This window comes from Myotis nattereri, assembly GCF_964212035.1.
Source record: "Myotis nattereri genome assembly, chromosome: 16".
Lineage (NCBI taxonomy): Eukaryota > Metazoa > Chordata > Mammalia > Chiroptera > Vespertilionidae > Myotis > Myotis nattereri.
This window is the reverse complement of record NC_138091.1, coordinates 56,227,705-56,252,386: the sequence shown is the minus strand read 5'-3', so window position 1 is coordinate 56,252,386 and position 24,682 is coordinate 56,227,705. Positions and strand designations below refer to the sequence as shown.

The following is a 24,682-nucleotide window of genomic DNA, read 5'->3' as shown; positions in this document are numbered from 1 at the left end:
GCAGGGCCCTGGGGAGCCGCTGCGTGGACTCCCAGGAGCCGCCCCAGCACTCACTTCAGGTCGTACTCGCTGGGGTTGAAGTCCTGCCGCCGGCACGCGTCCTCCAGCACCTGGGGGGGAGACAGGCCGTGAGCCGCTGCCCACCGGCCGCTGCGCTGGCAGGCCAGGGCCGCCGGGGCGGCTGAGCGGCGAGTCCACCGCCCAGAGGGCCCGTGGGCTCTGCTGGGCAAAGCCTAGAAGGCCACCCGATGGCCCGTCCACTCAACAGCTCCATGTGCCTCACCCACGAGTCCTGTTCGCTGTCCCTGTCCTCCCTGGGCCGGACCTGTCCCCCCAGCTCCGCTGGCCTCCAGCCGGGCCCTCATCACCAGACATCTCCCTACCCACACTCCAGGCCCGTCCCCCCTCGCAGGGAGCGAGGTCCAAACGTGGGCGCCCCTGCCCGCAGCGGCCAGCTGCACCCGCCAGCTCCACAGGCCCGGGCGCCCCCCATCCCGCCTGGGGCTCCTCCCCCCTCCACGGCGGGGCCCAATATACATTCTAAAGGGACGGATTCGGGGTGCACCGGCGGCCCCCGGGGAAGTGCAGCGAGTGAGTCAGCAAGTCAGTTCCAGGCACAGAGGCCGGCCCTTCCAGGCCCGCGGACACCGGCCGGGGACACGGGCCTGGGACCCCGCAGGCGGGACGGGGGTGCCTCGGCCTCGGCGGGGGGCGCAGAAGCGCCGCCCCTCGGCGCCCGCCCCCGTCCGAGGCCGGACAGGGACCCCGGCGCCCGGGACCCCAGCGCGGAAGTGGGCGGGCCCTCTGTGCCAGGAGGCCGCTCATTGGCCGCCTCGGGCCCCGCCCAGCACCGCCCGGCGGCGCCCCCCCCCCCCCGAGCCAACCGCAGGAGCCGCCCGGCGCGGCGCCTCCGCCCGCCGCCCGCCCGCCGCCCCCGCCCGCCCCCCGCGGCCGCACCTGCAGGAGCACGGTGCTCGGCGTCACCTTCACCGTGTGGCGCCGCCCGTTCGGGGCCAGCACCGACACCGCGGAGCCTCCGCCGCTGGCCGGGGCAGCCATGTTCCGCTCACGTGACCCGCCGCCGCCGCCGCCGGCGCCGCTTCAAACAACTTTATCGGCAACAGCCGGGACGTACAGCCACGCGGCCGCGGGGCGGGGCCTGCGTGTGCTTCCGGGTACGCCAGGGCCCCGCCCCCGCGCCCGCCCCACAGGCCCCGCCTCTGCCCTAGCCCCGCCCCTGCCCTGGCCCCGCCCCCGCGCTCGAGCGGTCCCGGGGGCGAGCTCACGGCTCCCCCCGGCCATCCCCGCGTGGCCTCGGGCCGGGCCGCTGAGCTCGCCCCGCCGTGGGGAACCGACGCTGGAAGAGGACGGCTGTGCGGAACGCGAGCGCGCCCAGGCCTGACTCCCGGCCCCTCCTGGGCCACGGGCCGGCCTGTCTCGGGACCCGTTCGCCCTGCGGTCCCGGCCCCTCCACACCAGCCCCTCTGACCCCTCCTCTCCCCGGTCCTCCCCGTGCCCTGTGGTCACCCCCGACCCTGGGGTGTGTGAGCTCCGGGTACGGCCCCAGCCGGGGCAGCATCAGGCTGAGCTGAGGGCCTACATGTCAGCGCCCGGCTCATGCCCCCAGCAGCGAACCCCGCGGGAGGTGGGGAGGGGGTGTAGGGACCCTGCACACAGCACCTCCCAGGCACCTGCCTCCTGACAGATTCAGACACCCTCCTGCATGTGAGCGAGTCCCCGTGGGGGCGCCATGGAGGGGGGACGCCATGGAGGGGGGGCAGCGGCTTCCGGACCGTTCCAGCCGTGCCCCTCCTTGCCATTGCCTGGTCTTGTCCACTCTACCTGCTCACCGTCAGTCTGTGTCTAGCTGGGGGCCTGGGGCCTCGGGGCAGACACCCCAGGGCACTTGTGACCGGTGCCCGGTCAAGCTTTCCAACCCCATCCTTCAACCCTCAGGACCCCTGGGCAGCTCTGTGGCGGCCAGGCCCCTGGGGCCCCTCAGCCTGTGGGTCCCTCAGCCCCCCTGCACAGGGCAGGCCTTTCTGACGGCTGGCCTGTTTCCTGGCGGCCTCCGCCCTGCAGGCCCGCCGCCCGCTCCCCCAGCAGGCTGACACGCAGAGCGAGCGGAGCCTGGCACAGGGCGGGTGTCCGCAGAGGTCGGAGGAATGACCCTTCTCGGGGAGACAAACACGCTCGGTCCCCACAAGTGCACCGTCACCTCCTGCTGCTGCTGCTGGTCCTTATGGTGGCGGCAGGGCCCCCGGCAGTGGGAGGGGGGAGGGGGCAGGTGGCCTGGCTGGGCCAGAGCTGGTGAAGACCAGGCCAGGCAGGACAGACCAGGGCCCCATGAGGCACCTGTGAAAACAAGCAAGTCCCAGAGACAAGCTGTAGGTGCCCTGTGGGGACCTGGGGGCGCTGGGCCAGCAGCGTGACCCGTCTCCCGAGGCAGGAAACACCCAAAAGTTCCCTTGGGGTCCCCCTTGGACACGGCTGGGAGGACCCTCACCTGCCGGTGGGGAGGGCCGCCTGTTAGCACTGCGCGCTGCTGCCACGCGTCCGCTCCGGTCGGAAGGCGGCTCCTCCCGGCCTGCCTGCCCCATCCCCTCCTGCCACCCGGTGCCTGTGCTCAGGGCCACATTCCAGGCTTCAGCTGATGGATTCCAGGACTGACCACGGCGGAGCCACGGAGGTGACTGTGGGGGCAGAGGGCATCTTCGCCATCTACCTGGGTGCTTGTGCGGCTCACGTGTTTCTTTCCAAATCTGATATCTTACCAGAAAAAAAAAAAAAAAGACAGCCCAGCGGCCGTGGCTCAGAGGTCGGGCGTCAACCCATGAACCAAGAGGTCATAGTTCCATTCTCGCTCAGGGCACAGGCCCGGGTCGCGGGCTCCATCCCCAGTAGGGCGCGTGCAGGAGGCAGCCGATCGATGTTTCTCTCTCTATCCCTCTCCCTTCCTCTCTCTCTAAACTCACAAACATTACAAAAAAGTTTTTAAGACAAGCTCTCCGTCCATGTTCACAGCTGCTCTATCTGTAACAGCCCCAAAGTGAAATAAGTCCAGATGTGCGTGTGAGCCAGTAAACAGCCTGTGGTCCAGCCATCCAGCTGAACAGCGCCCCCGGCCAGAGGAGCAGCATGGCACAGCCCCCTGGGAGAGTGCCCAGGGGAGAGCCGTCCCCGAGGCTGTGGCATCCCACACCGTTCCACCATTCCACTCGCCGAGGTCTATGGAATCAGGGCCAATCGAGGGTTGCCCGACATTAGTGGGGGGCAGGGGAGGGCGGGAAGCAGGCATGGCTCCGGGAAGGCATGCCAGGGGTCTGCTCGGGGTCTGACACACCCACCCACCCGCCCGAGAGAACACTGACGCCCGAGGACGAGCGCCCTCGAACCCGGGACCCACATCACCATCCCGGCTGTGAGATGATGCTGCGTGTTGCCCAATGTTGCCGTTTTGCGGGCAGTGGACAATGTGCACAAAGTGTCGCTCTGCCTGTGACCAGGTGGACAATCATCGCAATCAGAATTTCAATGAGGCCGTAACACCCATACACAAGCTAAAGCCTAATAGGATGGGCCCCAACATGCCACCCCATCTCTGCCCTCCACGGAGACGCACTTCCAACATCCTGTCACGTCTGCTGCTCCCCCATGTCTGTTTGCATAGCAGGCTTCTGCTGGGAGTCTGAGAGGTCCAGGCAGCCTCCGCCCCAGCACAGCTCGGCGCCTCCTAACAGCAGGACCTTCTACACGATCACAGCCTGTCCCCGAACCCAACAACCAGCCAGGCAGGGGACGAGAGCGCTATCCACCACGCAGCCCACATTGCAGTGTCCCTGGTCCCCAAGGGTCCTTCAGCACTGGGCGTCCCAGGGGTTGGGCGGTCATCACTCCGTCCATCTCGGGTCTGTGTTTATTTCTCACAACGCTGGCAGGCCTGTTTCTCTCCAAATCCCCCGGGACGGGCGCGCCCCAGGCCGGTGCCGGGGTTAATGCTGGGAGTGGTGATGCGGCACAGACGGCAGCCCACAGCAGGCCCGGGCACCCGTCTGTCCGGCTGGTGGGGACGTTTAGTCTAAACATCGGCTTTGCCAGCTTCCCCCAGAGCCCAGGGCCCCTGGAGAGGAAGTAAGCCATAAACACGACGTTTCCCCAGGAACCATTTCCCACAGGCTCATCAGTGAGGATCCTGGCCTGAGCCCATCATTAACCCCGTGACTGCAAAATTAGAACTTTCCGGTTTTATCGTTGCCCCTCCATTCAAGAGCCATTGGCGAGGGGTGGGGGTCGGGGGTTAAGAAACACTGATACACAGATGATGTCGTACAGGGCTGTGCACCTGAAACCGGTGTAAGTTTATTAACCAATGTCACCCCAATACATTCAATTTTTTTTAAAAGAGAAATAAATGCTTCCCCCTCCTTTTAAAAAAATAAGTATTGACTCACTGGCGTGGCTCAGGGGCCAAGCGTTGCCCTAGGAACCAGGAGGTCACAGTTCGATTCCCGGCCAGGGCACAGGCCTGATTTGAGGACTCAATCCCCAGTGGGGGCTGTGCAGGAGGCAGCCGATCAATGGTTCTCTCTCATCATTGATGTTTCTCTCTCTCTCCCTCACCCTCACCCGTCTTCTCTGAAATCAATAAAAAATATTTTTTAAAATTCTTAAATATGAATATGAATTCATGGATTCTTTTTCCATACAATTATTCTTTTTGATGCTCCAATGGATCCAAATTCAGCCAGTGAGCCCAGCCCCCTTCGAGCTGGTTCCTGAACTCCTTTTTTTTTTTCGGGGGGGGGGTATTTTTAAAAAATATTTTTATTGATTTCAGAGAGGAAGGGAGAGGGAGAGAGAAACATCAATGATGAGAGAGAATCATGGACCAGCTGCCTCCTGCACACCCCCCACTGGGGATCCAGCCCGCAACCCGGGCCTGTGCCCTTGACCAAAATCAAACCTGGGACGCTCCAGTCTGTAGGCCAACGCTCCACCCACTGAGCACCACCGGCCAGGACTGGGGGCGGTATTTTTATATTATCTCAAACTTGGAAGAAAGGCTCAGGAGCAGCCAGGAGCCCCCTCCGTGCGCCTCAGACGGATGCGGGCTGCTCACGTGTGCCCCACCCGCTCCGCCGTCTCTGGCTCCACATACGTGTCCTGTTGTCCTGAACCGTCTGAGGGAACAGACATGTGAGCCGTGGCCAGGAAGCATTTCCGTGTGTTTCCGAAGAGCAAGGCCTGCTCCCATCCAACCTCCAGGCCGCTGCACACTGGGAAGCTCGCGGCCATCCGCACTCCCAGCTACCCTCCCCCGCCCCCCCCGCCCCCCCCCGCCCCCCCCCCCCCCCCCCGCCTGCTCCGTTGTCCCGGGAAGAGAGTTTTTATGAGTCTGAGTCAAACTCTTACCCTGTGGGGCACAGCACTCACCATTCACATCATGGGAGATGCTACCAGCGACAGACAATGAGGAGGGCTGCTGGTTGGGTTGTGTAGCCTCACGCCCTGGAGGGGGCCCTGAGGTCTCTGGGGTGGGAAACTGCTCTGACATTTCAGGGGTTTGTTATCTTAGATGCACAGATACCCCAGCAGTAAAGGCCGGCTCACCCAGGACATTCCCAGCACTGCCCGAACCCCGGGTTTCCCAGGAGAGCCCTCCACCCGTTAGGGGAGCGGGATTGAGAAGCCACTGCCTGGAGCGGAGCCGGCTCAAAGCTGCTGGGGTGTCACTGCTTCCCAGGCCCCGGCAGGGGACAGAGCTACCTCCTGAAAGCACCGAATACCTCACCCCCAGCCACGCCTCCTCCTCCTCTGCCCTCATCCCAGATCTCTATTTGCCGAATTGTATGAAATTGTCACTATTCAACCACTGTCTTTTTTTATATAATATATTTTGATTGATTTCAGAGAGGAAGGGAGAGGGAGAGATGAAAACACCAATGATGAAAGAGAATCTTTGATCAGCTGCCTCCTGCATGCCCCCTACTGGGAATCGAGCCCGCAACACAGGCCTGTGCCCTTGACCGGAATCAAGCCTGGCGCTCTATCCACTGCGCCACACTGGCCGGGGCGAGATAACAGATTGTTAAAGTTGGGAAACATCGATCGGCCGCCTCCTGCACGGGCCCCCCAGGGAGCGAACCTGAAACCTGGGTCTGTGCCCTGACGGGGAATGGAACCGGCCGCCTGAGGGTGCACGGGATGGACCAGCGACACTCCAACCCACCGAGCCACCCCGGCAGGGCGGGAGGCCACAGGGCTGATCTCACGAAATGAGTGTCCAAGTTGTTACCCCAACCGAGGGCAGAGCCACCACCGCCCCGGACCCAGCCCCTGCTCAGCACGCGTGTCCTCCTCCGAGGAGTGGACAGCGACACCAGGGGGACGCTCGGGCTCAGCATGGCCGCCGCCCGCCCTGTGAGCCGCTCCGAAGGCAGCGGGGCCTGGAGGGCCGGACGGCCACCTCCCTCCCTCCTCCCGGGAGAGCTGACAGCTGTTCCCAGGGTCTGCTTTGAATTACAACGTGGCGTGGCCCTTTAAGAGCAGCATCCGCGCCCCGCGGCCTGCCGCCCCCTTTGAAGTCGCTGGCGCTGACAGGTTCCCAGGGGCAGATCTGAGGGTTCGGTTCTGCCTCCCCAGAGGCCACGTGCGGATCACAGGGCGGGAGGGAGGGTGGGCCGAAGGTCACATGGCGGGCTGGCCACGCTGGCCAGCAGCCGCTGCAGCGGGCGCTGGGGACCAGCCGCCGCACAGATGGGGACCAGCCGGCCTGGAGCTCGTTAGGCGGCAGCCGAGCCAGCAGCTGGGAGCTGAGGAGGCGCTGACACAGCCCCCGGGGCCGGGCCGCCGACCTTCCCGCGCCCTTCCTCACCTGTGCGTGACCAGCAAGCACATCTGGCACCTGGGGATGCCCCAGGACACCCCAGAGGCCCCTCCCCTCCACGTGCAGGAAGGCCCTGCTGTCCCCAGCCGCTCCTCCCAGCTCGGCAATGTGGCCAGTCCGGGGGCGGGGGGGGGGGTGCGAGGGGGGCGGGGGGGGGGTATGGGGACCCTCAGGTCGGCGGCAGGAGGGCCCTGCAGCTTGGGGATGGGGAGGGCGGGGTGGGTAGGGGTGCTGAGAGCAGGGCCGGTCCTGTCTATTAACTAGTGAGGTCTAGGGCCCCCAGGGGGTGAGCCCAAGGCCAAAAAACTCACCCCCGGCCCTCTGTGCACTGGCTGGGGGTGGGGGTCACAGCAGAGTGACTGCAGCATCTAGGACTTGCCTTCTTTTTATCATTATTTATTTTTTAACTACTTTTTATTGATGTCAGAGAGGAAGGGAGAGGAAGAGAGAGAGAAACATCCATGATGAGAGAGAGTCATGGACCGGCTGCCTCCTGCACGCCCCCCACTGGGGATGGAGCCCACAACCCGGGCCTGTGCCCTGACCGGGAATGAACCCTGACCTCCTGGTTCCTAGGTGGACGCTCAGCCCCTGAGCTGGGCCAGCCAGGCACAGGACTCAGCTTCTCCCTACAGCCCTGGGGCGCTGACTCCCAGGTGCCCTCAGCCTCAAGGCAAGGGGTGTGTGTGGTCCCTGCTGCCAGGTGGGCCCAGGCTGCTCATGCCAGGCCTGCAAACAGTCATCTGGTCCCCAGGGCAGGCCACCCCCTGCATTAGGCCGAGGAGCCGACCCAGTGGCCCCAGCGCCCCGCCCTGGGTGGCTCCAGGTGAGGGACTTTGCTCACCAAGGTCCGGGCCACGAGGCCGAGGGGATCCTACTGAGGGGGGCTCTGGGGAACAAAGGGGGTGCCAACCCTGTGATGGCAAGTCTGGCCTTGAGGCCCCTCCTGGCTCGGAGCTGGAGCTGGAGCTGGGCTCTCGGCTGGCTGGCCAGGGAGAGGTGCCTCCCTGGGGTTTGCCTCCGGGGGTGGCCGCCCCCTCCCCTGCCCTCTTTTGCGGCAGCAGCTGGGGCTCAGAGCCGCCCAGGTGGCTGTGCGAGGCGGGCGGCGGAGGCAGAGGCAACAGCTGGGGCCCAGACAACCCGCAGCAGCTGGAGCACAGAGCCGCCTGCCCTGGGGCTCAGGGCGCTCCCGGGGCCCAGGAGGGAGCCGGCCCTGTGGCAGGGGGCAGGCCTGTCCCGTCCAGGGCCTTGGGTCTGGAGCTGCTGGACATCACGATGCTCTGAAGGCCAGGGAGTCGAGCCGGGTCCCAGGTGGGCCCCCTGTGCACTGACCGCCCTCCACACCCTCCTCCCTCCCCCCCAGAAGCCCCCGGCCAGCCTGGGCCCCGCGTCGGCCCCAACTCGAGCCCTAGCTCTTGGTTCCTGAAATGGTCCATCTCTGGCACCTTTTTCCCGGGAATCGGGCGAGTGTCAGGAGGCCCACACTCCGTGGGTTACCTCTGTGCTCACCTGTACCCGGGCTCCCCCCCCCCCCACCCCACGGCTTCTTCCCCTGAGGAGCAGCCCCGCACTCTAGTCCGAGACCCAGGCTACCCCGCCTACGGAGGCAGGGCCCCTCTGAGCTCTGGTTTTCCCAGGCTCCCTTGCAGCTGGGCAGACACAGGGCAGAAGCTCAGCTAGAGGCACCTGGCACCCACCTAACGGGAACCGGGAAGCAGAGAGGCGGGAACAAGTCGGAGGCCACCTGGATGGGGCCGTCAAGGAGGGGTCTGGACAGAGAAGGCCGGGTCCCACGTCCAGCATCCTGTGTCCGGGGTCCACTGGACCCCTGCCACACGGCACCCTGGGACATTGTTCCTGCTCCTCGTCCCCCAGGCTGAGTGTCTGGTCCCCAGACATTCCACCAGCCCTGAGTGCCAGGGACCTCGTCCCCCTTGTTCCCCGAGGGATGGCCAGCATCCGCCCAAGAGTAAAAACATCCTTCAGCACCTGCTCCCTGCCCCTGCCCATCCTGCCTCACTCCATGCTCCCGCGACCCTGTGAGGCAGGGACGGGGGAGGAAGTGTGCTCAGAGCCCAGCCTCAGGCCCGGCGGGGGCAGAGCCAGGCCCCGGGGGCAGCAATTGGGCCACGGAGTCCCCCACGTGCGGCCCTCAGACGTGTGTCTAATGAGCAGTGGGGCACGGAGTACGTCCCACTTCCCAGGAGGGTTGCCCGAGCTCCACCACCCCCCTCCCCGGTCACCTGCCATCCTGCTGGCCTGTGTCCATCCTGCCAGCCATCCCTGGTCTGACCCTGTGGTGGACTGCGTTTTTTGTTTGTTTGCTTGTATTTAAATGTATTTTTATTGACTTCAGAGAGGGAGAGGGACAGAGAGAAAAACATCAATGATGAGAATCATGGACCGGCTGCCTCCTGCACACCCCACTCTGGGGATGGAGCCTGCAACCCGGGCCTGTGCCCTGACCGGGAAATCCAACCCTGACCTCCTGGTTCCTAGCCCGACGCGCAGCCCGAGCCAGCCGGCGGGGCTGCTGCTAGTAGTCTTGAATCAACCCAAACAGGAACTCATTTGGATCCAATGTGCAGGCTAAATCGCATTACAGCGAATGCCAGGGAATAGAATCCGCATGCTCTTCCCTGGCCCCGGAATGTCGCTGGCAGTCGCCGCCGCCGTCCTGCCGGGCCGGGCTGAGCACTTTCACGCATGGGCTCCCCTAATCCCCCAGGGCCCTCTGATGGGGCGGGGGGGGGGGGGGGAGGCACTGCCCCACTTGAAAGAAGCGGGAATGGAGGCACAGAGAGAGGCCACAGGCCTCGTCCAGGATCTGCTGGCCAGGAAGTGGCTCAGAGCCAGGTCCGTGTCCAGGACAGCCCTCCGCAGCCCGGCCATCTGCTGGGAGCAGCCTTCCCCGGCCAGGGCCTTGGCATCGCCGGCTCCCAGCAGGTTCTCCCCGGTGCCTGGGTCCGAAGGGGTGGGGAGACCCCTCCAGAGGGGGCCTGGGTTTGAAGTTACTGCCTCAGGTCAGTCCCAAGCACAGCCGGCCGGGGCACTGGCCTGAGAACGGATGGGGGGGTGGGGGGCAGTGTGCATTTCCGAGGGAATGGAGCTCAGCCTCAGCACTTAGGTCAGCTTCTGGGAGCCTCAGTTCCCTCATCAGGAAAATGGACGCAGCTGCCCCAAGTGCCTGTGGGGAGGGCCTCCCCGCCCCCCGCCGGCTGACCCCCAGGACACGGCAGCCTCAGGCACGGAGGCTTCACAACACAGCACCTCACGCCCCCAACAGGCTCACGGCCCTGCCCGCTGGGTGTGTGCAGGGTGGGTGTTGTAACTTCCTAATCTCAGTTCATCACTCAGTGCTCGGGGCCAAAGGGGCCCTGCACGCAGGGCGACTACAAAGGCAGGGCCAGGCCAGCTGCTGCCACAGCCCGGCTGCCTCCCAGCTCCTGCTCCAGAGGGACCCCGTGCCGTCCAGGGGACCCAGCCCGCCCGTGCCCGCCTGGCCTCAGGAGGGGCCCAGGAAGGCCTGCGCTGGTCCAGCTTCCATCCCCAAAGGTAAGACTGTCTCCTGTCTTTTTTTTTTTTTTTTTTTCAATCCTCACCTGAGGGTATTTTCCATTGATTTTCAGAGAGAGAGTAGACGAGAGAGGGAAAGGCAGAGAAACATCAACGTGAGATTGATTGGTTGCCTCCTGCAGGAGCCCTGGACCCTTGACCGGAATCGAACCCGGGACCCGGGACCCTTTGGTCCGCAGGCCTTCGCTCTATTCACTGGGCCACACCGGCCAGGGCCCTGCTTCCTGCCTGAGAGAGGGTCTAGTCTAGTGACACCCCCGGGTGCAGGCCGGAGGGGCAGGGGTCTGCCGGCGGTGGGCGCTCTACGGGTGCGGAGGATGAACAAATGCTTGGCTTTCTCTGGTCTCCCTGCCCAAAGGGAAGCGACTCCGAGGTAAACACCCGCCCCGCCTCCTCGGGGCTCCTGACGAGGACCCTCCTCGGTGCCACGTGCGGGCGCTGGGAAGGTGAGGCGGTGGCAGGTACCAGGGTGGGCGGAGGTCCCTGGGCTGAGACCCAGCGGCCGCTCCTCGATCCTCGCCCCCACCCCGCGCAGGCGCAGCGGGAGTTCGGTGGGTCCCGGGCCGGACCACGCAGCCAGGGCGCACGGGGCGACCCAGGACCTCGGCGGATGGCAGCGCCCCCTCTGGTCCCAGCGCCTCCGCCGGCCGCCCATTATCTGCGCCGCCCGGAGCCGGGCAGGGCGAATCCTCCGCGGCGCCGAGTAAGGGCTCCCGGTCCCTCCCGCACGTCGCCTGGGGCGCCCGGCCTCGGGCCACACCTGTCCGCTCCTCCCGGAGGCCTCGGCGCGGCGCTGACGGCCCCAGACGCGGAGCCCCGTGTCCGCCGTCGCTTTGATCCCGGGGGCCCCGCTGGATAAAAGTCTGGGCGGCCCCGCGCCAGCTCCAGAGGGCGGTCGCCGGGGCGGGCGCGCCAGCGGGCGGGGTGCAGGCGAGCGACCCGAGGAGCCAGGGCGCGGGGCCGGTGAGCCGGGGTCTCCGGGTCGCTCGGGGTGGGGTCGTGGGCCGGGGTGCGGGTGCCCTCGGGCTACACCCCGGGCCTGGGCAGCGGGGTGAGCGGACCCCAGGGGCTCAGGTGAGGGCGCTCATCCTGCGCCCTCGGCCCGTCGGGCGCGGGCCGCTGAGTGGAGTCCCCCCTCCTTTCCCGCCCCCCCCCGGGGGGCTCTGAGAAGCCCCACTCCTTCCCCGCCGCCCCCCTCGCCGCACTCACACCCGCCGCCCCGGGGTGGAGGCAGCGGCGCCGGGCTGGCCCCGGCAATGGAGCCGCCGGGCCGCGGGGCGCGCTGCCCCCCACGGAGTCGAGCCGGGAGCGCCTCCGGCGGCCGCGGCGGGGTAGTCCAGGCCCCTCCGTCAGGCTTGCGGTTTGGGAAGAAAAGGCGATGCCTCCGCCAAGAAGAGAGCGAGCGCGGTCCCCTCCCCCTCCACCGAGCCCGGGCGGTGGCGGCGGCACATCTAACGCGCGGGCACCCGGGCGGCCGCGGCCCCCGCAAACTACGCCCAGGCTCGGCCCCCGCCGCTCATTGGCGCGGGCGGGAGCCAGCGCAGTAGACCCTGCGCTGCCCTCGGCCGGCTGCGCGCGGAGCCCGAGCTGCCCAGGCCACGGCGTCCGGCCCCAGAGCCTCGACGCCGACCCCCGCGCCGCCCCGGCCAGGCCCAGCGCGAGGAGCCGGGCGAGGCAGCCGGCGCGGCGGGCGCCCCGCAGCCCCGACGCCCCCGGCCCGGCGCCCCCCCACCCCCGCCGCCGCTCACGCCGTGCGCTCCCCGCAGGTGGCCATGGGCCGAGGGGCGCGCGCGCTCCTGCTGCTGCTGGGCCTGCTGCAGGGGGCCGGGGGCGGCGAGGGCAGGAAGACCTGGCGGCGCCGCGGCCAGCAGCCGCCCCCGCAGCGAGCCGAGGCGGTGCCCGCGGCCGGACCGCCCGTGGAGAGCTTCCCGCTGGACTTCACGGCCGTGGAGGGCAACATGGACAGCTTCATGGCGCAGGTGAAGAGCCTGGCGCAGTCCCTGTACCCCTGCTCCGCGCAGCAGCTCAACGAGGACCTGCGCCTGCACCTCCTGCTCAACACGTCGGTGACCTGCAACGACGGCAGCCCCGCCGGGTAAGCCGCCTCCGCCTGACGGTCCTGTCCGGTGGCCCCGCAGGGCTCCAGGCTGCCTGGTCCCAGCGGCTGCACCGTCGCTGCCGCCCGTCCCGCTGCGATGCCAGGCGTCCCTGCGCGGGACCCTCCCCACCGGCCGTGGCAGCTCCCGTGCTCCGGGGAGAGGGCGCCCATGGGGCTTGGGAGGTGCTGACCTCGGCCGGCCGGGATCCGCGAGGGGGTGGGGACAGGCTTGGAGCCCTGGTCCTGGGCCAGCCTGGGCACTGACCCCTCGGCCATCGGTGCCCAGACCCTCTGCTGTGTCCTTCGGCCCCGGGGCGGGGAGATGGCAGCCCTCGAGCGGCCTCGGCTCCAACAGGAGGAGGTGACGCGGGGCGGGGAGAGCCCGGCTGCACCCCCACCCCCACCCCCACCCCCACCCCAGCTCAGCTCAGTCGGCTCCCCGCTGCTGCCCGGGTTGCGGGCGGGGGGGAGCAGGCAGCAGACGACCAGGGAGGGGAGCAGGTGGTGCAAAAGGACCCAGGGAGCGACAGCCCGAAAGAGAAAAGGAAGGATGCGAGGCCGAGGGTCGGGAGGAGTTGGGGAGCCCCCTCGCTCCGCCAGCCGGCGCCCGAGGAACGGGACGCGGCGTCAGGCCTCGGCAGGGAGGCTGGACCCCGCCTCGCCCCTGCATCCCGCCGGCCACCTCAGCCCCCCGCCCGCGCGCTCTCCTCCGCGAGGGCCCTTTGCGTCCCCGGAGTGCCACCGCGCGCCCCCGGAGGGTCCCGAGTCCGGACGCCCGCACCCCCATCCCCTGCGACCGGCCGCCGGCACCGAGTTCCAGCGGGTCCCGCGCGGGGTGGGCCGTGGGGATTTTCCACGGACCACACAGCCCCTCGCGGCCCTTCCTGTCCCGCGGGCGCCCCCTCCCGGGCCTGGCGCCGCCGGTGCGCGGTGCAGGGGTCCGGCCGCGGGCGCCCCCGTGCGGCCGGCGCGCCCGGCGACAGGTGGAGGACCAGGGCTCTGCGCGCTGACACCCCCCCTGCACCCCCGCACCCTGCACCCCCGCAGCTACTACCTGAAGGAGTCCAAGGGCAGTCGGCGCTGGCTGCTCTTCCTGGAAGGTGCGTCCCGGGAGCCGGGCGGCGGGGCGGCGGGTCCCCGGGTCCCCGGGTCCCTGGCCGCGGCCTGAGCGCTCCGTGCGGTGCCCACAGGCGGCTGGTACTGCTTCAACCGCGAGAACTGCGACTCCCGGTACAACACGCTGCGGCGCCTCATGAGCTCCAAGGACTGGCCGCGCACGCGCACAGGTCAGGGCGCCCACCTGCCCGCCTCGGCCCCGGGGGGGTGGGGGTGGGGGGGGGGAGGGCCGCAGGGCCGGCTCCTGGGGCTCCCGGTGGAGGTCCTGGCTCCACTCCCGAGAGCTCCCCGCCGGCCATGCCCCCCCCCCCCCCCCCCGCTTCCCTGACTCCCCAGGGGAGTGCCCACGCCCTCTCGCCCTGGGTTCTAGGTCATCCCCGGGTCCAAGCAGCCGGTGGAGGGCCACATCCAGGGCTCACACTCCGGCGGGGCAGCCTGGCCGGGAGACTGGTCTGTCCCCCCTTCCCCGCCACCCACCTTGTGGGGACCAAGTAGGAACCCCCACGCCCTGCCCTGCCGGCTGACTCTGCCCCCCGCCACAGGCACCGGGATCCTGTCCTCCCAGCCCGAGGAAAACCCCCACTGGTGGAACGCCAACATGGTGTAAGGGGCGAGGGGGCCTGTGCTCAGGTCCCTCCTGGGGGTCCTGCTTGGGGGGTCCCTGGGGGAGGTCTTGCCTGGGGGAGGTCTTCCCTGGGCCTGGCTTGCAGGGCCGGGCGGGGCGGGCGGGGCGGGCCGGGCGGGCAGGCGGGGCGCAGGGCTCACTGTCCTCTCCTCCAGCTTCATCCCCTACTGCTCCAGCGACGTCTGGAGTGGGGCTTCACCCAAGTCCGACAAGAGTGAGTCCCCTGCCCTCCCCCTGCCCCCCTCCCCAGCCGCCAGTCAGGCAGGGAGGGAGGAGCAAGCTCCCCGGATGCAGGCCTTCGCCTTGTGCTCCCTCTAACCCTACCCCCACATGCCCCGGGTGCCTGCTTGTGCAGGGCTGGCCAGGCCCCGTGGGGACCCTCACTCCTGGCTGGCCCATGGGGAGGGGCCCCCAGCACTGCCCTACACACCTGACCCCAGGGAACCTATCCCTCCCCCCGTCCCAGCCCCCCTCCCCCCCAGCCAGCACCCGTCTTCCTCTCCACCTGGTGTAGGAGGCCTCGCTCTCTGTCTAGGCCCCAGGTGAAGCCACCCCCTTCTCCCGCAGATGAATATGCCTTCATGGGCGCCCTCATCATCCAGGAGGTGGTGCGGGAGCTCCTGGGCAAAGGGCTGAGTGGGGCCAAGGTGCTGCTGCTGGCAGGGAGCAGGTGAGCCTGGCAGGGGCCTGGGGGGAGGGGGCGGGTGGGCCTGGCAGGGGCCTGGGGGGAGGGGGCAGGTGGGCCTGGCTGGGGCCTGGGGGGACTGGAAAGGGAGCAGGTGGGGTTCCAGCCTTACAGCCCTGGGCAAGCATCCACTGCAGCTGGGAACTGTCTAGAGCTGTGGTCGGCAAACTGCGGCTCGAGAGCCACATGCGGCTCTTTGGCTCCTTGAGTGTGGCTCTTCCTAAGCCTTAGGAGTACCCTAATTAAGTTAATAACAATGTACCTACCTCTATAGTTTAAGTTTAAAAAACTTGACTCTCAAAAGAAATTTCAGTCGTTGCACTGTTGCTATTTGGCTCTGTTGACTAATGAGTTTGCCGACCACTGGTCTAGAGCAGCGGTTCTCAACCTGTGGGTTGCGACCCCTTTGGGGGTCGAAGGACCCTTTCACAGGGGTTGCCTAAGACCATCGGAAAACACATCTATAATTACAGATTGTTTTTGTGATGAATCACTGTGCTTTAATTATGTTCAGTTTGTAACAATGAAAATACATCCTGCATATCAGATATTTACATTATGATTCATCACAGTAGCAACATTACAGTGATGAAGTAGCAGCAAAAATAACTTTATGGTTGGGGGCCACCACAACATGGGGAGCTGTGTTAAAGGGTCGTGGCGTGAGGAAGGCTGAGAACCGCTGCTCTAGGGAAAGCTCTGGACCCGTGGTGTGGGGGAGGGGAGCCCTGGACCGCAGTGACCGGGGGAGTGGTCAGCATTAGCTGTAGCCCGTGCACCGTCTCCAAGGCTGGGATGCACGTGGGCAGGGAGCACATTGCTGGTCACTGTCCCAGGAGGCGTGCGGGGGACCTGGGGGCATCGCGTGATGGGTGAAGGCCTGAGGCCCACGGAGCGTCTTCATTTATTTATTTATATTTTTATTGCCGTCAGAGAGGAAGGGGGAGGGAGTGAGAGATAGAAACATCCATGATGAGAGAATCGTGGACTGGCTGCCTTCTGCACGCCCCCCACTGGGGATCGAGCCCACAAGCCAGGCCTGTGCCCTGACCGGGAATGGAACCGTGATCCCCTGGTTCAACCATTGAGCCACACCGGCCGGGCCCTCTTTACTTTCAGATAAGGAAACCCAGGTGGAGAGAGAGGGGGGGGGGGAGGGAAGGAGGACAGGGAGGAGGTGGGAGGCCTGCCCTTAGGGCTGGGTCAGCGCCTGGAGCCTGCCAGCCCCTCCCCCGCCTCCAGGACCCGAAGGCCCACGGGGAAGGGCCTGGGAGCCTCCAGGACAGGCAGCAGGGCGGGTGGAGCAGGGACTGGTGGCAGTTGTGCAGGTGCATCGGGCTCCCTGCCCTCCCGGGCCGGCTCGGGGCCAGGCAGGCTCGGGGGCTGAGTGCCTCCCTCGCCCGGCCTCACATCCCCGTCCCTGCAGCGCGGGCGGCACAGGGGTGCTGCTCAACGTGGACCGCGTGGCGGAGCAGCTGCAGGAGCTGGGCCACCCCGCCATTCAGGTGCGGGGCCTGGTGGACTCGGGCTGGTTCCTGGACAACAAGCAGTACCACCGCACGGACTGCGTGGACACGGCCACCTGTGCGCCCACCGACGCCATCCGCCTGGGCATCAGGTGCGCGGGGAGGGCGGCCTGCCGGGCTGGCGGGGCCCCGGGCAGAGGGCAGGAGGCGTGGTGTCCTAACCGGCAGGTGTGGCCCAGGTACTGGAACGGGGTGGTCCCTGAGCGCTGCCGGCGCCAGTTCAAGGAGGGCGAGGAGTGGAACTGCTTCTTCGGCTACAAGGTCTACCCGACGCTGCGCTGTGAGTGCCCAGCTTAGGGCTCGAGGGGCACCCAGGGGTGGGGGACCTCCTGCACCTCCTGACTCCAGCGTGGAGTCCGGCCCCAGCGGCCAGGCCCAGACCGGAGCGGGGCGACCCACCCGTCCGGTTCGCCTGGGACTCTCCTGGTCTTAGCACTGAGTCCACTCCGGTGGGGAGACCGGGACGGGGTGCAGGTGGGGGCGGGGATCGCTCCGTCAGCTCCCAGGGCCTGGGCTGCCCTTCCCCCGCCCCACTTGCGGGGTGTGGGAGTGAGATCCCTGCAAAGGGACCTCATCACCAAGTCTCAGTAGAAGGGCGTCCCGGGAGCCTAACAAGGCATTTCTGGGAGGAAGGGTGGGTGCTCTGGGGCAGCTGGGCTGAGGGGGGCTGGCGGCCAGCACCTGAGAGGCGAGGCCAGCTGGCCCGGACCTAGGGGGCCGGAGCCGGGGTGGGGGGCCGAGTCCCGGCGAGAGGCCCAGCTGAGCCGTGCCCCCCAGGCCCCGTGTTTGTGGTGCAGTGGCTGTTCGACGAGGCCCAGCTGACCGTGGACAACGTGCACCTCACGGGGCAGCCGGTCCAGGAGGGCCAGTGGCTGTACATCCAGAACGTGGGCCGGGAGCTGCGGCAGACGCTCAAGGACGTGGCGTGAGTGCCGGGCCCTCCATAGGCAGCGGCCACTTGCCTGACACGCAGAGGCCTCCGGGGGCCACGGTGCCCGCCGTGGGCGAGGACCAGCCCGCGGGTGCACGCAGACCCTGGGACACCGCTGGGCATCGAACCGTGACCGCCTGGCTCATGGGTTGATGTTCAACCACTGAGCCACACCGGCCGGGCAAGTCCCCTCAGTTTCACTGTGAATAGAAACTTCTTGAAAAATGAAACCTGTTGTTTGAAAGGTAGCAGGCCCTGGCCAGGTGCGCAGCGGGTCAGAACATCTCCTGACACACAGGGTGCGGGTTCGATGCCCGTTGGGGCGCACACACAGGCATCAACCGAGAACACCAATAAGTGGGACGATAGATCCGTCTCTTTCTCTCCTCCCGCCCCTCTCAGGGTCAACCAATCAGTACACACATAAGAACAGCATGTATTTGGGCAAAGGGAAGACCCAGATTTTCTCTAAAAAGGCGCAACATTTGCCTCCAGGCCTCTGCGTCCAGGGCCCTTCACGGGTGATCTGGAGGCAGGAAGGGACGAGGGTTCGCAGGGAACACACGGGCGGGTGGGGATGGCCTGGGCCGAGGAGCAGCTGGCCGGCGGGCACAGCAAAGCCAGGAGGTGGAGGCCGGCAGGGGACAGGCTCCCGGGGAGTGACCGACCCGTGGGCATCGGGTGGGGAAGGGGCTGAGGTGGGGCGGCTGCTCACGGGCGTCTGTCCCGCCCGCACAGGGCCAGCTTCGCGCCCGCCTGCCTCTCCCACGAGATCATCCTCCGAAGGTCAGTGCCCCTCGCCCCTTGCCCCTTGCCCCTTGCCCTGGACCGGCTCAGACCCCTCCCTCTCGCCCTGAACCCACAACCCCCTCCCACCCCCCTGCCCGCACGCCTGCCTCCCAAGCCACTCAGACACCCGGCCGTGAGGCAGGAACCCAGTGGTCGCGGGCTGTCTCCTGCTTCGCCCCCCGCCCCGCCCCCCCGCCCCCTGCCGGTGACCCCACCCGGGTTTCTCTCCACAGCCACTGGACGGAGGTGCAGGTGAAGGGGACCTCACTCCCACGGGCGCTGCACTGCTGGGACAGGAGCCTCCACGAGGGCCACAAGGGCAGCAAAGCCCCTCTGAAGGGCTGCCCCGTCCACCTGGTGGACAGCTGCTCCTGGCCCCACTGTAACCCCTCGTGCCCCACCATCCGCGACCAGTTCACGGGGCAGGAGATGAACGTGGCCCAGTTCCTCATGCATATGGGCTTTGACGTGCAGGCCCTGGCGCAGCAGCAGGGTCTGGAGCCCAGCAAGCTGCTGGGGATGCTGAGCAGTGGGAGTTAGGGCCCCATAAGCCCCCGGCCCCCTCCCCGGCCCCCTGCCCCTCCCGGGACAGACAGGGCCCCGTCCCCCCGCGCTGGGTCCTGGGTCCGGACGCCCACCCCCAGCAGCCTTCACCGACCCTCTGGACCCCGGACGCGGCCTCCCCCGCCCCCGCCTGCAGTGGGGAGCCCGCGCACTGGACCCTCAGCCCCTGCCCTCAGCCCAGCCTTTCCTGCCCTTTTGTATTATTTTATAAAGTGACTTTTTTATTACTTTAATTTTTTAAAAAGGAAAATAAGCAAGAAATATATGATGAATGATATTGTTTTGTAACATATATTTTTTAAATAATGAGATTAAAAAAGACAACAAAAGAGCTTTTCTCTGCGGACATGTTTATTTGAATGGCAGTCGGCCCACTTTGCACCCCTCCCTGCCCCCCCACACTGACCTCCCCCCAACCCCTCCGCCAGGAACAGGGAGGGGGCTCGGGGGACGAGGCCCACACCCTACCTCACCTCCATTCTAGACCCTCTCTGAGGAGGCCCTGCTTCCGCTCACCCGATGGCCGAGGCTCAGGGCAGAGGCCTCAAAGGGGGCACAGCTGCCATTCCTGTTTATTGGGCAGCCGAGGTGCGCATGGCACGGCTTCACACAGGATGGTCTCGCGGGCACGGCTCAGCATTTGCCCACTCAGGAAGGTGTCACCACCGGCAGTCTCCAGTCAAACATTATCACCCAGCCCAGTGGGTGAGGACTCCATCCCCAGTGGGGGGCATGTAGGAGCCAGCCAATCAATGATTCTCTCCCATTACTGATGTTTCTATCTCCCTCCCCCTTACTCTCTGAAATTAATTTTGTAAAAAATGAAATAAAGCCGAAACCGGTTTGGCTCAGTGGATAGAGCGTCGGCCTGCGGACTGAAAGGTCCCAGGTTCGATTCCGGTCAAGGGCATGTACCTGGGTTGCGGGCACATCCCCAGTGGGAAATGTGCAGGAGGCAGCTGATCAATGTTTCTCTCTCATCGATGTTTCTAACTCTCTATCTCTCTCCCTTCCTCTCTGTAAAAAAATCAATAAAATATAAAAAAAAAATGAAATAAAAACATTATCTATCCTATCTAATAAAAGAGAAACGTGGTAATTAGTGTACGTCTGCTACCCTTCCCATTGTCTAATCAGGGCGATATGCAAATTAACTGCAGGCCAAGATGGCGGCCGGCAGCCAGGCAGCTCGAAGCTAACATGAGGCTTGCTTGCTTCAGTGACGGAGGAAACCAACGTTCCCTGCCTGCCACTGCCAGCCTCTGAGCTTGCAGTTTGAAACATTGTTACAAATATAGAAGCTAAACAAAACCCCAGAAACCTGCTTTCAGCCAGCCGGGATCTCAGAGCTGGAGTTGATACAGTGTTTCGATTATAGACCCCAAACAAACCAGATACCTGCTTTCAGCAGCAGAGAGAGCTGGAGCCAGAGCTAAAGCTGGCCCAGAATAAAAAAAAAAAAGAAAGAAAAAAAGGAGCAGTTGGGAGCTTCAGTCACCCGCCAGCCTGAAAACAGCCCTCAGCCCCTCACCCAGACTGACCAGGCACCCCAGTGGGGACCCCCACCCTGAAGGGTGTGTGACCAGCTGCAAACAGCCATCATCCCCTCACCCAGGCTGGCCAGGCACCCCAGTGGGGACTCCCACCCTGATCCAGGACACCCTTCAGGGCAAACCAGCCAGCCCCACCCATGCACCAGGCCTCTATCCTATATAGTAAAAGGGTAATATGCCTCCCAGCACCGGGATCAGCAGAGCTGAGAGGCCTCCTGGCACCGGGATCAGCATGACAGGGGGCAGCGCCCAAACCCCCTGATCTCCCTGCAGCTCTGTGTGTGACAGGGGGCGGGGCCACAACCTCCCTATCTGCCCTGCTCTGTTTGTGACAGGGGAAGGCGCCCCAACCCCCTGATCAGCCCCGCTCTGTGCCTGATAGGGGGAGCTCCCCAACCCCCTGATCGCCCTGTGGCTCTGTGTGTGACAGGGTGCGGCGTCCCAACCCCCTGATCGGCCCTGCTCTGTGTGTGATAGAGGGTGGCGCCCCAATCCCCCCTCCACGGGCCCTGCTCTGTGTGTGATGGGGTAGAGCCATAACCTCCCCATCGGCCCTGCCCTGAGTGTGACAGTGGTGGCACCCCAACCCCCTGATCGGCCCTGCTCTGTGGGTGATAGAGGGTGGCGCCCCAACCCCCTGATCGGCCCTGCTCTGTGTGTGATAGAGGGTGGCGCCCCAATCCCCCCTCCACGGGCCCTGCTCTGTGTGTGATGGGGTAGAGCCATAACCTCCCCATCGGCCCTGCCCTGAGTGTGACAGTGGTGGCACCCCAACCCCCTGATCGGCCCTGCTCTGTGGGTGATAGAGGGTGGCGCCCCAACCCCCTGATCGGCCCTGCTCTGTGTGTGATAGAGGGTGGCGCCCCAATCCCCCCTCCACGGGCCCTGCTCTGTGTGTGATGGGGTAGAGCCATAACCTCCCCATCGGCCCTGCCCTGAGTGTGACAGTGGTGGCACCCCAACCCCCTGATCGGCCCTGCTCTGTGGGTGATAGAGGGTGGCGCCCCAACCCCCTGATCTGCCCTGCTCTGTGTGTGACAGGGGGCGGTGCCCCAACTCCCTAATCGGCCCTGCTCTGAGCCCGACCAGGGGCTCCACCTAGGGATTGGGCCTGCCCTCTGCCACCTGGGAGCAGGCCTAAGCCAGCAGGTCATTATCTCCCGAGGGGTCCCAGACTGTGAGAGGGCACAGGCCGGGCTGAGGGACCTGCCCCCCCCCCCCGAGTGCACAAATTTTTGTGCACCGGGCCTCTAGTATATATATATATATAAACCCTAATATGCAAATAGAATGAATGGCAGAACAACCCAACTACCGAACAACCAGTCACCATGATGTGCACTGACCACCAGGGGGCGCACATGGAACATGGCAGGCATCGGCAGCAGGCAGCAGAGTGCGGAACATGGTGGGCATTGTCAGCAGGTGTGAGCAGTGGCTGCCAGCCCCGATCGCCCCTGAGGGCTTCTCCACCTCCCCCTGCTCCTGAGGGGCGATCAGGGCAGCAGCTGCTGCTCACACTCACTGACGGCACCGGCCCAAATTGCTCTGCGCGTCAGCGTGTGCGAGCGGGGCCGGCACCATCTGCATATGGGAGCGGCAGCGGTGGGAATAGGGCTGCTGGCAGACAGGGGACTGGGGCTGTGATGGGACGAGCCCAGCGGGGGCGCAGAGGATGGGCCGAGACCCGCCCCTGTGCCCACTGCACCTCTTGGCCCACAGTTCCTTTTAAGTTGCATGAATTCGTGCACTGGGCCCCTAGTTTAAAAAATAAAATAATAAGTGTGCAGGCACTCAGCCAACCCCTGTGGCCCTGCTTCCCCCGCCGACTGGCAGAGCGCGACCTTCGCTGCCCTGGGACCTGGAGATGGAACTTTAACTCAGTGTCAACATTGACTCCAAATTTCAACTGTGTTTACAGCGACCTCAAAGGATCTGAAGGCCCAGGCAGGATGCACCCCTGGCTTCCTGTCCCCCTTCCCTTTGCTCCCAGAGCAGCTTCGACTGCCGGGCCCCGCTCAGCTGCCCTGACCCCGCAGACTCCGGCCAGCCACCCTCGCTCCCTGAGCACAGGCCACCGAGCCTCCACCAGCTCCTGTCTCTCCTTCAGCCTGGACACCTGTGCCCAGCGCCTCGCTGGGCCCCTCACTCTCACAATGAAGATGTCACCTCTTCTGCCCTAGTCAGTTTGGCTCAGTGGGTAGAGCGTTGGCCTGCAGACTGAAGGGTCCTGGGTTTGATTCCTGGCACATGCTCACAGTTGTGGGCCCGAGCTATAGTAGGGGGCATGCAGGAGGCAGCTGGTCAATGACTCATTGATGTTTCTATTTCTCTCTCCCTCTCCCTTCTTCTCTGAAAGAAATAAAAACCCTATATAATATCCTATATAATAAAAGGCTAATATGCAAATCGACTGAACCAAATGGTAGAACAACCGGTCAATATGATGCTCACCGACCACAGGGGCAGGCACTCAACACAGGAGCTGCCTCCTGGTGGTCAGTGCACACCCACAGGGGGAGCACAGCTCAGCCACAAGCCCGGCTGATGGCTGGCGAGCGCAGCAGTGGTGGTGGGAGCCTCTCCTGCCTCCATGGCAACGCTAAGGGGTGTGGGCCTAAGCCGTCAGTCGGACATCCCCTGAGGGCTCCTGGACTGCGAGAGGGCGCAGGCCAGGCTAAGGGCGCCCCCACACACACACCCCCAAGTGCATGAATTTTGTGCACCAGGCCTCTAGTCTCTCTATATTTTTAAAAGCATGTTAATTCAGATAGCCAGTGTGACTCCCCTTTTAAAGGTGGGTGGTTCATAGAGTGGCTGCCCACAGGAGCTAGGAACCCCCCCAGGGTGGATGTAAATCAGGGACACTCGCCAACCAAGTGGCCAGGCTGCTGGTGCTAGAACATTCTGACGTCACAGCTCCCACGGTGGACACGCTGAGGCATCCTCCCCCGCCCCCCCGTGGGTTTCCGGCCAAGAAGACACCTGTCCAGAACCTAACGGTGAGGAAACGGGCCGATCGCCCTCACGGAGAGGCAGTCTGCAAAGCCACCTGCTCAGACTCTCCAAAAAGCGGCGTGAGGAAATGGCCACAAAGAGAGAGACTGTTCTAGAACACGGGGGACGGAGGCACAGCAGCCAAATGCATCCTCCCCATCAGGTCCTGGTGCTGCGTGTGCTTCCGGGAGGGGGAAACGGAATAAGGACCCGAGTTATTCACGTCCTTTCCCAGCAGGCGTCGTGGAGGGACCTCAGGCGGATTGTCGTATCCACAGAATTAACATTATTATTCTTTGTTGTTTGTTAATCCTCACCTGAGGATATTTTTCCATTGATTTTTAGAGAGAGTGGAAGGGACGGAGAGAGACACATCGATTGGCTGCCTCCCGCGCGCACCCTGACCAGGGCTGGGGATTGAGCCTGCCACCGAGGTACGTGCCCTTGACTGGAATCACAGGCTGACGCTCTATCCACTGAGCCAAACCGGCTAGGGTAACGTTATTATTGATGATTAACTATCAATGAGCAGGAGAGAGAGAGAACAAATGGCAAAATAGGACTGATTCTTTATATATATATATATATATTGATTGATTCTAGAGAGGAAGGGAGAGAGAAAACATCAATGATGAGAGAGAAGGATTGCTCGGCTGCCTTCCGCACGCCCCTACTGGGGATCAAGCTCGCAACCTCGGGCATGTGCCCTTGACCGGAATGGAACCTGGACCCTTTAATCCACAGGCTGGCGCTCTATCCACTGAGCCACACCGGCCAGGGCAGGGCTGATTCTTGATTCAAGGGGGAAGTATGTTCACGGTGCTATTTCGCAACTCTTCGGTGAGTGTGAAACTTTTCTAAATGAAGTCGGGGAGATAGATATATTTATGTAATTACACACACACACACACACACACACACGCACGCACACACACGCACACACACGCACGCACACACACGCACATACACGCGCACACACATACACGCACGAGATGTTCATAGTGGTCCATCCAGCGACAGGATCATGGGCGATGTTTCTGTCCCGTTTCCTGCACTGATGGGTGTTCCAACTCCTACCTTCAGAAAGAAATGTTTTCATTTTCACAAGCCTTTTGTACATATTAATATTTTAGCCTGAAATAGGGGAGTTGAGTTTCTTCTAGGTGTTCGCATGTCTAGTAGGGACAGGTCAAGAGCTCCATAATGCCCCCCCCAAATAACAACTACACCTCCACCCAGGGCAGGCTGGGGGCTGTGAGGAGAAAGGGGGCACGCCTCCCAGGAGCCCCCTCCCTTCCCCAGGGCGCCCTGCCCGGAACAGAGCTAACCCAGGGCC

General features: G+C 64.7%; 2 protein-coding genes across 7 annotated transcripts in view; one reads left to right on the top strand and one right to left on the bottom strand.

Annotated features, from left to right (window-relative positions):
* The window catches only part of ASPSCR1 (ASPSCR1 tether for SLC2A4, UBX domain containing), a 33,998-nt gene extending 20,216 nt beyond the window's left edge, over positions 1-13,782 (bottom strand). For 2 of the 6 annotated variants that reach the window (XM_081110397.1, XM_081110399.1), the window contains exons 1-2: positions 538-774; positions 55-110 (exon numbers count right to left, since the gene is read on the bottom strand). Coding sequence is in view for 1 of the 6 variants with exons in the window: in XM_081110396.1 (XP_080966522.1) it covers positions 55-110; positions 958-1,059 (158 nt within the window). In the remaining 5 variants the exon portion in view is untranslated. Of the gene's footprint in view, positions 1-54; positions 111-537; positions 775-957; positions 1,090-13,614 lie in introns of those variants that run through there. The other 4 variants (XM_081110401.1, XM_081110398.1, XM_081110396.1 and 1 more) reach the window with 4 other exon arrangements.
* NOTUM (notum, palmitoleoyl-protein carboxylesterase) lies at positions 12,235-20,237 on the top strand (the record flags this gene model as incomplete). The annotated part of the gene is made up of 11 exons (XM_081110409.1): positions 12,235-12,557; positions 13,608-13,660; positions 13,751-13,846; positions 14,219-14,279; positions 14,457-14,515; positions 14,869-14,971; positions 16,413-16,604; positions 16,692-16,792; positions 17,290-17,437; positions 18,182-18,229; positions 18,466-20,237. 11 exons carry the CDS (start codon positions 12,235-12,237, stop codon positions 18,770-18,772), a joined length of 1,491 nt encoding a protein of 496 aa, XP_080966535.1. The 3' UTR covers positions 18,773-20,237.
* Between the last annotated feature and the right edge of the window lie 4,445 nt (positions 20,238-24,682).